The 15,662-nt window shown below is 38.7% G+C and overlaps 1 protein-coding gene across 1 annotated transcript in view; it reads left to right on the top strand.

The window, feature by feature from the left end:
- Positions 1-15,662, top strand: part of LOC109911043 (low-density lipoprotein receptor-related protein 1-like) — a 1,753,343-nt gene that overhangs the window by 985,048 nt on the left and 752,633 nt on the right. The window contains exon 18 of the mRNA XM_048599379.1: positions 15,217-15,333. Within this exon, the coding sequence (XP_048455336.1) occupies positions 15,217-15,333 (117 nt within the window). The remainder of the gene's footprint in view (positions 1-15,216; positions 15,334-15,662) is intronic.

Here is a 15,662-nt window from a genome sequence, read left to right as displayed (position 1 = left end):
AGCAATACAAGGACTGTCACATAAAATATCTGCTTGCTGTATTTTTCTTTAGTTCCTGACAAATTGATTTGTGAACCTTAGTGACCATATTTATTAGTCGCTCTTAGAAATCAATGGTGTGTATAATTAAAGGTAATAATATAAAGGTATGAGGCTGATAAAGTTTCATTTCCACTTGATAATTGTAACAATTAATTCACTAAAAATGTCCTTACAAATTAACATAATTGTGCACTGCAAAAAGAGCAGTTCTCATCTTAAATGTTGAACAGCTATTCATTACACTTGATTCATTGCTGTTCACCATCTTAAGCGCTTCAATATAATGTTGCTGCAGATAACATGGTTTATGTTTGAAAATGATACAAGGCCCTAAACTATTAACAGTATTCCCCTGTTTTCTGGGAAGTTAATGCTTTAAAAAAAAATCGACAGAAGGGATTTGGGACATGGTCCTTGATGAAACAATGAGTCCACTTCCAAGTTAGGAACATATCCTTCCAAGTAGCACGTCTTCTGTGTGATTTTCACTACAGCTGCACAATTAAGAGACTTATCTCTGGAAATGGTGTCTGATGTGGGTGGTGCAGTTTGGGATGAAGAGTCAGAAACCCAATAAAGCTGAGTAAGTGTAAGGGATACCAGTAGCATTCATGACAGTATTACTGTGTATTGCATGTTTCTCACTGGGGGAAGTGAGTGGATGACAGACAGCAATCCCCCGATTCACAGAAGCATCACCTGAAGTGGTGATGGAAGCAGTGAAGACACAAAGGTAGCTGTATGTACCAGCAGATAGCGAGCAAAAGCCAGTCAACCGCACCAAGCAGGCTTGGCAGGAGTTTGCAGAGGAGGTGAGCAATCAGAGTATGTCGAAGTAGATCTTGTTCAATGCAAGGGAGAGCTCAAGGCTTTGAGATCCAACAAAGTGAGAGTCATGCAACTCTCAATTCGCTCATATGTATCCATTTGGATCCAACATCACAGATAAAAATGAAAACACAAGATGAGAATCAATTTACATATCACAAATGTCGCAGGTGAGTCAATAATGAATACCCATATTAGAGGCCTCAGGACACATTCACCTAAGGTCACCTTGACACAGATATTGAACCTCAGGAGCCACAACAAAAATAAATGTATTATCATCTGTCAGAATTCTCAGAGATAAAATTAAACCTTGTGTTGAAGATGGAAATGTTCATCTAGACTACAAATTCCATTATATCTCTGGCATGTAAACATCTACATCCTGGGGGTCACCAGAACTTACACTATGGCTACAAATGTGGGTCAGAGACTCAGAATTCTATCACAGATAAATCACTCACGAATTTCTCAAAGTCTGGCCATCATAAGGAATTTGATAGAATATACTCCTCTCATCTGGATGCGTGCAGTTTCAACAACATTCAAGGAGCTTAACGTCACTCAAGACAAAGCAACTTGTTTGACCAGAACCCCCTCTGCTGATATAAACAATCAATTCCTCTATCAGTGGCAGCAGTGTGTACCGTCTACAATATACTTAGCAGAAACTATCAAGGCTGTTTTTTTTTCAGTGCCTTTGAATCCTTGAGAAATAGGTTCTTCCACAAGCACGGTACATTAAGCTGGCAAGTGATATTGTAGGCTGTTGTCTTCAGCGTCGATGCCTTTTGGCAAGCTGCTGCAGCCTTGGTCATAAAGTTAGTGCCAGCCACAGGAGATGTATCGTTTTCTCTCTTTTAGCAGCTAATGACTCCCAGATATGAAAGTCAATGCTTCAAGACTTTATTTCATGCTTACAAGCATTACTGAAGCAGGAATGCCCCACTGAAAATCTGGCTCTGGCTAACTCACCATGCAGCAAGACATTAGGTACGCTACTGACATTCAACTTGTGGCTTTGCCTGATTCACTGGGGCTGTTTTTCTCTAATTGGTGTTAGCGGGTTTGAGAGCTCTGCTTTCGTAAGGACTGTATCAAAGATTGAAATTATTGAGCAGTTTTTGTTCTGGTATCTGTACATTGTCTATGATTTACTGCCATCCAGCAACGTAATGGGAGCAAAGGCCTTCTAAATGATCAGCTTAATCCTAAGGGTCAGCTTTTTGTTCTCCCTTGCATACTTCACATTGGCCAAACATGGTAGCTGCTCTCCCTGTGTGTGTGTATTGAGCTCTGCATCAAGAGAGAACTCAGCTGTTATCATGAACCTGAAGTAACAGTATTTGCTATCCACCTCCACTGGGATCTTATTTAGTGTGCTCAGTGGTAAAGAAGCAGTACCTTCATGCTTATATTCAGGATGAATTAGTACAGGGATGGGGGATGTGATCCAGAGGTCTTCCTAGCTGATTTTCCATGTGGGAAATTGGTACTGCATCATCAGTGTAAAGGAGTTCCCTGATCAGCGTACTATGTTGCTTTTTTGCCTTTGTCTTGATAAGTTGCTGAACTTATCTCATCTGTTGTCCAACAAGACTCCTTTTGTTTTTACCTGGAGGGAGTGCAAATGTCAGAAGCTGGGAGAAGAAGATACCAAGCAGTTGTGAGGCTAGCAAACACCATGATTTCTTTATTTTTAATACATTGGAAGTGGAGCATCGAAATGCATGTTGTCATAGACAACATAAGTTTCATGAGACTGAGGAGCATTGTTAGACAGCCATTTACTCCCAAGATCTTGGGGAGCACTGATTAGATAATGGCATTGAATACCTCATTGAGATATTAATAGTAAAGTAAAAGGATTCCCTACACATTTCTTGTTGCTGATATGTGGAAAATATCATGCCTTTAACAAAAGCCACATGTATTTCCTGGTCACTTGATCTGTAAGTAGATACATCTCTGAAGTATGACCCGAGCAAATGTGTCTCCATGACACTGCGAAGTGAAGTGTCCCTACAGTTGTTGTAGTCTCCTCTGTGATTAACAATATATTTACGTATTCATACCATTTTGTGAATTTTGGATTTCAATATAGAGGCAGAGAGTGATGGTTATTTCTGTGAAATGGTCTTCTTTGAAAAAAATCAAAATTAGAGAATCCTTCTGGAGCAATAATTTAAAACCAGTATTTTTCATAAAGCAAATGACTGCTGTCCCCTACTGTGTTCATGGAAACTGTGGGTTTGATAAGCTCAGTTGACTGGATAGCTGGTTTGTAATGCAAAGTAATGCCAATAGCATCTTTCAGTTCCTGCAAGGGACAAGGTTACCATGAACGACTCTTCTTCTCAAACTCTCCCCTTGCCTGATCATGGTGACCCTCAGGTTAAACCACCTGCAGTTGACTCTCTCTGATGAGACAGCAGCTGTATGGTATGGTAAGACTACAATGACTTTACATTTAATGGAACTCTGTCTAAAATGTTGGGTTTCTGAAAGGGTAGGTTTAGGATTCAAGGTCATTAGTTTTGTTTTCAAAAGAATCTAGGCTGAGCTTTTGTTTTTCAAATTTAGTTCAGAAAACACCAAGCTTAGGTTCAGAAGCAAGGTTTATTTCTCCACTAGAAAGAGTTAATTGCAGTTCAGGGAACCAGTCTTCTCAACAGAAGGGTTTAGTGTATAAGATTTCCACATTAGGACAGATTGGTTAGAAATATGCAATATATTGGAACTAAAAAAGTTTAGACTTCAGATTTGTGAAAGGTCTCCATCAGCAGACTTGGAAAAGTCTCAACAAATTGATTCAATGGTCTATGTAAGAGAAACTGTCAGGAGTCAGGTATGTAGAAACCTAAAGACTTGAGATAAAGGTGTAATTTCTCTGAACCTATGTGTCTGTTATGGATAGTGTCAGGAAACAGGTTGAAAACTTGTTTTTGCTGCTTGTTTTATGTTCATTTCAACTGTTTTCTACATTGAGACAGTTTTTTTTATTTCATCTTTTGTGTCATGAACTTCAGTTCTGGTGTGAAAAAAAGCAATTACAGCATCATGTGATTTGATTTCAGTGACTATCCACTACCTTAGTCAACCAAGCAAAAAGAAAAATCTATCAAGGCAGGTTTCATTCTGCATCTAACTTGTCCATTAAGATCATTACTTGGGATTGTAACACCTTTGTCACCTTTGTTTTTATGTAGTTTGTTGATCATGACATTGCACATCTTCTGCAAATGGAGTCTTGTCCCAGTAGTGAAGGAGAAGATCATAAAGATGTGGCAAAAAACTTTTTGTGCTTGAGCAATTCAGCAGGGATTGTGACCATGCCAGTACTCTGCTGTTAATTAGGCAGCTTATGGACATCTCAAGCTCAAGTGATGAATTACAGAATCTTAAACATTGTTGTGGTACAGAAGTAAACCATTCAGCCCATCATGTCTGTACTGGCTCCCTGAGCATTTTAACTTTGCACCAACTGCAATCTAATCGTAACTCTGCATGTTGTTTATAGTTAAGCAACATTCCGATACCTTCTTGAATACCTTGAGTTAACCCTGTCCCCCACCACAATTCCACACTGTGCCTTCCAGATCCTAACTACCTGCTGTGTGAAATAATGCATCTTCACCTCAGTTTTGCAAAACAAATGAAAACTGTAGTCTTTTCCATGTGTGCCTTTTTCGTCTAAATCATCCATGACTGGAAGATGTAGTAGTGCCTTAAGAGTGGATTGGGAGATGTTCATCTCACAGGAATATAGCTCACAGTATCATTCAGCACAGCAAGATGAATACTTGTGAATCAGCTAACTTCGGCGAAGCACCTTCGATAACAACAAGGGCAAGTACTTTCTTGACCCCTGTATACGTGCCCCTTAGGTTTCGAATATCACAGCCAGTTTGGATTTCTTAAGATAAGTTGATTACTTTTTTATACGCAGAGTATCTCCCTATCTTTTTACACAGCTATCCGGATCATTTTCAAATTTTGCAGGTTTTAGCAGTACTTATGATGTGCATTATGTAGGAGTTTGGTTGTTTTTGCATCAATGGCTGGTATCAACTCAGCCAAGTAGGTCTCAAGCCAGTCTTTATTATGGGTTTCACCTTTACCAAGTGATGCTCCTACCACTCCATGGATGATCCAGCTCAGTGACTTCTCAGCTTTATTGATATCAACATCAGCACTCCCGGGTAAACCTTTAGTGTCCAGCAAACGTTCTCAACTTGGTGCAACTTGTTAGCATTTTGCCTCATTACTTGTTCAAAGGATATTGAAACAAGGCAGCCCATTGTGTTTAGAATTGTGAAACTTTCAGGATTACACTTTTGCTGTGCTGCTGACAAGAGAGTGGCTGGTGTCTTAGTCTGTTTTGTGAGAGATGTAAATATGGAGAACACTGCTCAGGTACGGCCTCTCAGAATGACTAGATCTAATTGTGCCAATGTTCAGACCTCGAATGATGCCATGATATCTTGTGGTGATGTCCACTTTAAAAGAGGGTATTGGTGAAGCAGAGACTATTGAGACCACCAAATTGAAGAATGCATTACCTAATATCATTGATCTTGCTCAACTGTGGTGACTGAGGGACGTCGGCCATGAATTTCATTCTGCCCGAAAGCATACATTGAAGTCATCCAAGGTGAATAGCCTCTCATCAATTGGAATGTTCTGCAAAATGGCACCAAGACAGTCATTGAACAAAAGCAGGGTTGGTTTGTAGGCCAATGTTGACAGTGTCTCCAACAGATGATAATTGCACAATGACGAGGTGCTTCAGGGTCACCAGTAGTGATTTATTTGAGTGTCAGCTGGTCATTCATTACAAAATCTACATTATGTTCATGGCAATCTGCCACACTCTTTCCATGCCTGTGGAAGAAGTAATTACCCGTTCAAATAAAGCCTGTGACAGTTAATCTGCTTTCTAATAGAGCAGCAATGTTGACACCAAGTCAGTCAGGCTTGTTTTGTATACACTTGCAGTGGAGTGTCAGTCATTGTCTATAAAAGGGCCCATTTTCCTTGCATTCCTGCTATCAAGCTGAAATGTTACCTTTCTTTGTTTGATGCATACCCTAGGTATGGTTTCAGGAGCTGCAGGTTCGCCTAGCATCAGACATCATCAAGATGTGGCGGAGTGGGTCTCCTGATCTGGGGCTTGTCCTCTCTGACTGCTTTTCTTTTCCTTTCTTCGCTTTTCCTTTGCATACCTCATGTCTTGAGCTTGGATGGGATTGGAGATAGTGAGGGATCCCAGCATGGACTAGAGTCGACCCAGCGTGGACCTCGTGGCAGCAATGAGGAAGCCCCTACTTACTTTCCCGGGGCAAGCAAGGGACCTGGTATTGAAATAAACAGGTGCTACATCGATGGACGCAACATCAGTGTTGTGGGCCCAGCACCAAAAGATGGCACCTGACGATAGGTGACTGCAGTGTTGGTTGGGTATGGCACTAAAGGCAGGGAAGTGGTGGCGGAAGGGCATCATGTGACATCAAAGTGGCCCAGTAGTGAAAGATGCAACTCTGATGTTGGTGGGTCTGGCATAGGCGGCATTGAGGTGGTGGAGGAGGAATGGCGGCACAGGCATCATTGATGATGAGCTGGCTCAGGACTGATGGGTTCTTTCTAAGCTGTATCTTTCTTTTTTTTCTTATTCTTAAAACTATTCAAAATGGTGCTGGATCGTGGTGACAGGGGAAAAGCTTTTCACTGTATTTTACTCACTTTCTCACCATAAAATACACATGACAATAAACTAATTCATTCATTCATTCATCTGTAAATCAATCCTGACCTTGTAAGCTATTATTCAATAGATAATAAAATCCTCTACATCTAGAGCTTAGATAGTTACAAGAGCTGCTAGTTGGTGCTGACTTGAGGAAAAAAAATCAACTCCCCATGGGACTTCACTCCGGATTTCATTGTGCTTTCTCTCTTAGGTATTAACACCATTCATCCATGTGAAATAAATAAATTATAAAATGTTTTTTTTTGTTTTGTCAATTATTTGAATAATGCTCTTAATACATCCAGATCACAGTGAAACTATGATGCCATGAGGATGGTTTTCATCCATCAGTCATGCATATTTTAAAACTGGGCATTCAAATATGAAAATCAGGTGACACCTTGACCAAATAAGTTGATGCAAAACGTCAGAGAGATGCAATTGTGGTGCAATTGAAAAATGAACAGACAGAAGACTGTTTAGATATGCAAATTACACTTCTCCATGAGTTTTTGCTCCCCCAGTTGGAATGCTTAGATATGAATGGGCAGAGAATGTGCCTTTGAACATTTCAAACATTTATGCAGGTATTGAATGATTTAACCAGATCTTATTAAAGTCCTAGCAAATTTTTTTAGAGGTGGGTTGGAAAAGAGAAAGATGCCAAAAATCTCCAGTCTGCTTCTACCAATTTATTCCAGTGTAAAATCTATATGGATAATGCTTTAAGTTCTTTTTTCTTTATCCCCACATAGAGATAAAGCACATTTAAAGTTGTTTCTGATGAAACATTTTCAGTTTGGCTTAATATGAAATCTCATTGGGTCCATCTATCACATACTGTAATCATCATCTCAATCTTAACATTAATGGCTTTGCTAGTCTTCACCGATGATCTGCAGAAGGTTGAAATGGATTTTTGCAGCCATACATGGACAATTTTTTTTTCATGCTGTACATTTTGCAGTTTAGGAAATATTGGGTGAGTTATTTGTAGCAAGTATTTGTAACAAGTCCTTTTGTAAATTACCATAATTACTATTCTTAGGATGCACGATCAGACTTTACAAATTGTGTTTTTAAAAATAAAAATAAGTGGATAGTAGTCTTGCTTTTAATCCTTTGTGTTCCAATGCACTTTGACAGCAGGTATACTCCTGATCTGATTGATAACATTCCTGGAGCTATTTTTAAGGAGGAAGCTCACTAAATGCTTTGCTTTAAACTTGCAATAGGCTTTTCTCCTGAAATTAAGTGACAGCTTTAACATTTAGCCAGTGTTGTAAAGAATTCTTCAGCAAACCCTTGATACCTCAGGAGTTTAGTTGCAGAATTGTTTCAGTATTAAGAGTCTACTGTAAATCTACCTGAAATCAGGCCTATTGTTCAATTGAAACTTGGCTTTTGTTGTCCAGCAAATGTTGAACGACCCAGAAACTGAACCAGCTTATGGCATATTGATTGTAATAACGGAAAGGAAGGTGATGCACCTGGAGTGACATCATTCCCATATTATTCATGCAAATCCCAGAGTAGCACACCTCCAGTTGCTGAACTCTCAACTTTCTCATCTTTCTGAGACTGTTCTATTGTACCTTAAACTTTAATGAGCAGACTATCATGACAGACATTCTACCCAATTATAAAACTGTTATATACGTCTTATATACATTGTAGAACTCCAATTTAAATAGATTTATCAGGCTACCAGCAGACGATCCAAGGAAAATGGAGGCTGAGTGGAATAGGGCAGTAAGTTCAGCACCTCCTGTTACAATCAGAGATTTCCCAAATTCCCTCTTTTGGGAAAAGTTAAAATCTCCTAAAGCCAGTAGACTGACTGATTTTTTTGATGCATGCAAGCAAAAGTCTTACAACTAGCAATATTTATATCTTGGCGAAGCTCCAGGCTAAAACACATTATAAAATGTTGAAGTTACATGCCAATTATAGGAAGTAAAACAGTTCCATATTTTTGGAGATTACATATTGTCTATATTAAATTAAATTAAATTACTATTGTCATAAAATTGGTTAGAGTAATCCAACTGAAAACTGTCAGCAAGCAGTGTAATGAAAAGTTAAGCCAAAGACAAAAATATGAAATGATTGTGATATTCATTTTCTATTTTTCTTTGCTTTCAAAAAAAAGTGACAAACTTTCAGTTTCCATCTTTAGTTTACTCAGTGAATATTAAAAATAAAATTTTATTCTGATAGATATTATGTTGGAAGTAATATAGGTAGTAATTTCTCAAAGATAATGAGAACAATGCTCAAAGTCCATTATGTGCAGAGAATTAGCAGGGCTGTTCCATTGAGTATGACTTGCATGAGTAATTACACAGTCAAATTGAGACTGCTCCTCTAGCTAAACTCATAAAATTGTATGGGCCACGTAATCATCTATTCAAAAAGAAGTGATTTGCCCATTTTAATTGTAGTTTAACAAGCACCAGCAAAATTATGGGATATTCCCTAATTTTGTACACTGTGACCTTTAAAAAGTGAAATTTCATCTATGGTCATGAAAATTTTGCAGATCTGAGTCATGTTCCTTGACTAATTATACTTTGTTTTTAAAACAAGTCAAGCAGATGGAATGTGAATAGGAAGGGTTCAGAGGGATATGGGCCAAATACTGGCAAATAGGGCTAGATTTATATGAGATATCTGGCCGGCATGGACAAGTTAGACCAAAGTTTCTGTGCTGTATATCTCTATGATTCAATGTCTCTACGTAAACTTAAAATTTAAGTAATTAATTTCAAGTATTCAGGAAATTTGTGGTAAAAATTGTCAACAACTTGTTTCTATGAAGAAGTCTTACAGTACAATATCATAAATGAACTTCAAAGAGTAAGTTAAATGTACTGGCCTGGGTGTTGTGATGACCAGTTAATCATCTTTGCACTGTAGATGGTAGTCGCACATGAGCACCCTGTGGAATATCAGTGGTTGCAAACACTGAAAGAATTATCTGGGAAGTTAAAGTTTCGGCTGGACAATTCCCCTATGCCTAGAATCCACCGTAAGTATCCACATAAACCAGAGAATTTGGAGTATCCCACTGCAGTTACATAAATTGTTACTTAGGAAAAGTTAGATTGTAAATGCTTAGCCTAACCTCTAAGTATTCAACTGACCACCTCCCTCCCACAACCCTATGCCCCCTCCCATCAAACTTACATCACACACCCACAAATCCGTCACAACTCACTGAACCTGTGTCCCTTTTCTCCCAGTACCTGACACTGCCCTGCTCCGGGTCCATCTCCCTGGAATCTCCAGGAACCCAGACTTCCTTCCAGCCATTAGACCTGACCAACCCTCACCCACCAGCAGGAACTAACATCTCCCTGTCCCAGGCCTAACATCCACCCCCACCAACCTGCTCCTTACGCAATCCCACCCCTAAGCCCTACTGCAGACACTACACCACCAAATGCTGGCTGTAAAACCCTCATTACATCAGTTGCTGGACACACTATCTCCCAGTCATCAAGATATCGCCTTAATACTTAACATCTTATCACTTACCTGACACCTTTGCCACTTTGCGTATGGCACCGTCTCTGCCAGAAGCTTACCGAGCAGCACCTTACCCAGCTATCACTTGGTATCTGACCTACGTGGCTCCCTACCCACTACAAACTTGGGACCAAACCCACTTGATACCCGACCCCCTAACCATCTGGCACTCAACACCAACTCCCATCCTACAACCTAACCTCTCATTTACCTTATGTAATTAGTCTTTGACAGAAGTTATCAAAATGTCTTTGATGCCGGGTCTTCACGGGGCAACTAACTGCTCTGAATAAAGTTGGTATGGTTTACCTTCACCTCACTGTTCTATGCCAAGAAGGACCTGTCAGAATGGAAACACTGAAAGGAACAAACTGGACTCTTTGTACGGGAATGCAGAGCGCTTTAATTTCCAAACTAAAACAAAAGAGGGCACAGTGGCAATTTGCATCTGATTCAATTCCTCAGAACATCCAGCCCTTTATAATTAGCCCCCATTTATCCCAATTTTTCAAAAAAGTTTCATGCTCAATTAAATAGTTCTGAAGTTCTGTTGCAGTTGTAATGCAGGAATTACAGCAGCCAATTTGTGCACGATAAGATGTTCCCACCAGCTATGAAGAAATGTTTGAAAGGCCACACTTCTGAAAGTACAGCATTCCTTCAGAGCTGCACTACACTACCTGTCAGCTCAGAGTTGATGTTCAAGCCTCTGGAGTAGTAATGAAACCATGACCTCCTGGCTTCATGACAGAGCTACCAATTGAAAAAATGTCAAAGATGTTCTTAAGTCTGCAGCAAAATGTGACAGTTTGTATGGCTATTGAGCCACATAGCGGGCCCGATGTCAATAACTAATGTCAAGACACCTAGTGGAAGTGGCTGAAGTCGAGAAATGCAGGGCCCATATTATGGCCAAGTCATTGCACATGATATATATGAGTAGTAAAACAAAACATAGTCAATAAACCATATGAAAAACAATCAGCTATGCTAAAAATATAACTTTTTTATATCCCACAAGTGCCAATATAGAGTAAAACCAGTTCAGTATGACTAATTATTGCTATTTGTAATCAATTTACCTAACAGGATATAATATCTTGTAGAAAATGCTAGGAACTGGTAAAATTGAAAAAAAGTCAAATCAAGTAGGAGAAGTAAAAACAAGCCTTTGATTCAAAACATTCCATACCATGAAAACACAGTGCAGTCTATTTGTATTAGTTGCACCGATATCAAGATCTGTAGGGCTTGAGAGGTTGTGTAGGATTATTATAGTAATTATATGTTAGTCTCACAATCTATTATGTTAATTTATGCTTATTCTTTTCAATTCTATTCTTTTCAAGCAATAACATTGCTTCCAATAACATACAAGAAACAAAATGTTAACTGCGCCTATGTGCTCATTATATATGACCTTCACTGAACAAAGAGCATTGACAAAGGTAGACATGAAGAATTCTTCATGCCTGAACCACAAATGTTATTTTCCTGACTTGATGCAGGAGCTAATGTGGGAAAGATCATAGCCAGTGTTAATGAGGAAATAGAGGATGAAGAGTGGTGTGTCATTCACGAATTGTGTAAGTTAACAATGTTAGGCATTGCTTCAAGACTTGTTCATGTAATATAGATTTAGCATGAAGAATATTCATCCAGACTTTTGTAGACCGCATGGTTGTATGCATGTCATGAGCGTAGTAAGAGTGTAATTCTACTGTTGCAGCTGTTAAAGGGTTTGGAGTTCCAACTCCAAGATGAAGTGTTGGGTAACCTCTACCTGCTCCAACATGCAGGGATTCTTAGATGTCAAACATACCCATTGTTCTAAGCTCACCTAAATAAAGTGAGAATCCTCAATGTTGCCAGGTCAAAATCCTGAAACTTTTTTCCTAATTACAGTATGGATCTATTTACACCAGGTGGTATGCAACGGTTCAAAGGTAACTAGGGATGGGCAATAAATGCTGGTTCAGCCAGCAAAGCTCACATGACGTGAATGAATTGAAACAAAGCATCAAGAGGTGATGTGCTATCTACAGTTAATTTACACAAAGTTGCATAAGAGCATCTAGCTAACCTGTAATTTGGTAATTATTTATTTTTGCAAAAATATATGTGGTTTTCTGAAAACAGTAAGCCCAGAAAATTCAACAAAATTTGATGATTTTTAAGAATATTTTATTGTTGCTTGGGAACTTGGGTTCTGAAATAGAGGTAAACGGGTTTTGGTTTATAATTCCGTGAAGAATGACGTTCTTTTTTCCAAGTATCAGAAATTCGTTTTTTATCACAGTCTGTCAAAACAATTTTCAAGACATTATGCAACTTAAGCTAAATGATTATCAAATTACCTGTGAGACAAATGCTGAAATGTTTACTAAGTTGAAATTTATGACCCAGAGAGAAAAAAAAAGATCCATAGTGTGTTCAGATCAGAAGAAAAGATCCATAAGAGCAGATGTGCATAAAAGTAATAGCATAAAAATAATCAACGCAGCTGGAAAAAGCCTTGAGTTATTTTGTTTCCTCAGAGTTCAGTGAGAAAAGTCAATGAGTTAGCCTGTTTTATCTGTCTCAAGGAGAGACAGTGACAGAGAGAATCACAAGTGAATGTGCAGAGCTTTGCTCTATAGCCTCATCATTTAAGTAAAAAATTTTAGAGTGTAGCATGGGAGTATTATTTCACTGGTGTTAAGTGTTCTTAGAGATTACTATGAGGAAAGAAGAGTGAAGTCTTTTGCTGTTATGTTTTATGATGAGATCTTTCCACATTTTCTCTGTTAAACTGAGGATGCCATATGCTAACAGCTCACTAAACCTGTTTTCCTGTCTTCTCTGCTGTTGCAATCCCTTCAGAACTGTATCCATTATTTAAGAAGTCTCTGCATTCTTCATAATACAATGGCTGGATTCACACTCCTCTACATTAAGTTTCATCTGTTGCTTGTCTGCCAATTCCTCCAATATTTCTGCACCCTTTTGAAGTTCTACATTATCTACCTCATCGATGACAGTGATTAAAAATTTAAGCATAACTAAAAAAGAGGCACATGGTAGAATTTTCCCAGGTCCTGAACAATGTGGTTAAGAAATTTGGGAGAATTGTGTATAAAGTTCAGCAAGGCCTTTCTCAACAGTGGGAGCAACAAGTCACATTTTCCAAGTAAATTCCAAATGACAATATAAGAATCTCACTAGTGAGCAGCAATAAGCCTATTAATGGGAATTATCACTCATTAACACCCACATCATTACTTTATCTCACCTCATTAATATGCAGTATCTTATCCTACCACTCAAGAGATAGAAACTTGAAGTCAAGAACTCTTGTCATGCGAGTCAGAGTGGATACTTGGTGATTCCAGCTGGCTGATTGCTCATTCAGACTCGTTCCTGGACACCCAGCACCTGCAACACAGGGAGTGGTCCAAGGGCTGTGGCTGCATACACCCATGTCTATGGCTACCAACCTCTCTGCCCCATCTTGGCCCATCTCCGCTCCACTTACAGCATGTTTCGGTACATTAATGCTGCACTCTGAAGCACACCCGGCAACAATCATTGGAATGCTGCTGAAACAATGGGCACAACTAAATTGTGCTTAAGGATACAAGTTGGAGTTACAGTTCAAGATAGTGGATGAACATGTGGGGGTTAGTTGAAATGCATAGTTCAGGGACTGCTATGCAGAAAGGAATATGAATGTTCTGGGCGAGATGACAACCTTACCGAATCATGGTATTCATGGCGTTGAGCACAACCTACATTGCCTACCATGATCCGTCAAGTGTTAAGTGCAAGCTATGAATGGAAAATGTAAGGGACCACACTCAGAGTTGATATTAAAACTAATCAGTGAATAATGCCTTCACAAAGAGCAGGTCTGATCCACAGGGCCAAATTATGTCTTAATTGATAATACCTTACTTTTTAGATGTATTTTAGTCATTTCACTTCATATAACAGCACTAACATGGTATAAACATGTCTGAATAAATTGAGTTCTATTAACATTTAAAAACAGATAGTGTTGGAAATTTGCGTCTTTTAAAAGCTGGCTTTCTCTAGTTATTTCCTGTGTAACATGGGATCTCGTGTAACAGCTGCTACTGCATTTACTTGCCTTGCCCAAACATGAACAATCTGTTAAGAGTACAAAAGACAAGTTATCGATATGGTTATTCAGGCTACTGACATAAGCTGCCCCAAGATGTTTAGGAAAAACAGAAAGGTTGGCTCTTAGGACAGATGAAAACTGGCCTTACATTAGAAGTGGGCAAAGGGACAATGTTTATCTTGACATAATGAATAGCTGTCCTGTACTCATTGACTGAAAAGTGATTGACACGGTATATTTGCCAGCTCCAGCAATAGGATGTATTTACAAGAGCTTAGAGTGAGAGGGCAGCCCTTGGAGGGGACAGTCCTTGTCAAAGAGCTGTCTTCTTCAGATGGAAGATAGATCAGAAGAGATTGAAGGAAGATGCAGGGAAGAGTTCCCTAAGACTTTGGCTAGCAAGAATGGTACCTTCACAACTTTAAGGAAAGTGACACAAAAAGGTCTTTCTGTCCTCTGGTAAGAGTGAATCATCCTCAACTGTCATAGTATTTTTCTTTTTCATCCAATTAATATAAATTGCTGCTTCTTAAGAAACTTAATAAACTTTCTGAAAATTAATTTTGTATCATCAACTCCTCTATTAAGTAATTGAGGTCACAAACCCCCAAAACCTAACAACAGGTCATTATAACATATTAAGTTATGTATTATGGAAATGGTACAAATGTGGTATTTCATTAAAATGGGATGCAGTTATATTCAGTTGAGTAATAAGGAAGATTTTCTTGTTACAGAAACCATATGTTCAAGATTAGATTGTGTGATTGTTTGCACTTGGAATATTTTAATACAATTGGATCTCACTTTATGGGTAATTCTGGCATGTTTCAATCTGAAGATAAATTCTTTCTGTCTGTTTTTGAAAAAGTTATTCAGTTATACAAAACAACATTGATTCCTGACATCTAATGTGTTCTGATCAATATTGTTTACATTACAGGGAAGACTTGCCAACCCAATCAGTTTTCCTGTACCTCTGGACGTTGCATCCCAATGTCATGGGTGTGTGATTTAGAAGATGACTGTGGAGATCGATCAGATGAAGCCGTATCATGCGGTTAGTGTCTCCTTGCAAAATTGATTTGAATCTTAAGGGCAATATTGTAGTTAGTCAGTTAGAATGTATAATATATCAAGAATATTGTTTTTGAATGATCCATTTTTGAATGTAAAGGGAATTTTTTTTTCATATTGTAGCTAGATCTAATTTAAGCAACCACATTGAAGAGTATTAGTTTATGAAGCTGCTGCTGTTATGATTATGCGAGATCTGAAAAGCAAACAATTATTAAAAGGTAACAAGGTCTAGAGCTGGATGAACACAGCAGGCCAAGCAGCATCAGAGGAGCAGGAAGGCTGACGTTTCGGGCCTAGACCCTTCTTCAG

The sequence above is a fragment of the Rhincodon typus genome, chromosome 7, assembly GCF_021869965.1.
Source record: "Rhincodon typus isolate 14 chromosome 7, sRhiTyp1.1, whole genome shotgun sequence".
Classification (NCBI taxonomy): domain Eukaryota; kingdom Metazoa; phylum Chordata; class Chondrichthyes; order Orectolobiformes; family Rhincodontidae; genus Rhincodon; species Rhincodon typus.
Note: the sequence above shows the minus strand (reverse complement) of the source record. Positions and strands in the feature narration are given on the sequence as shown.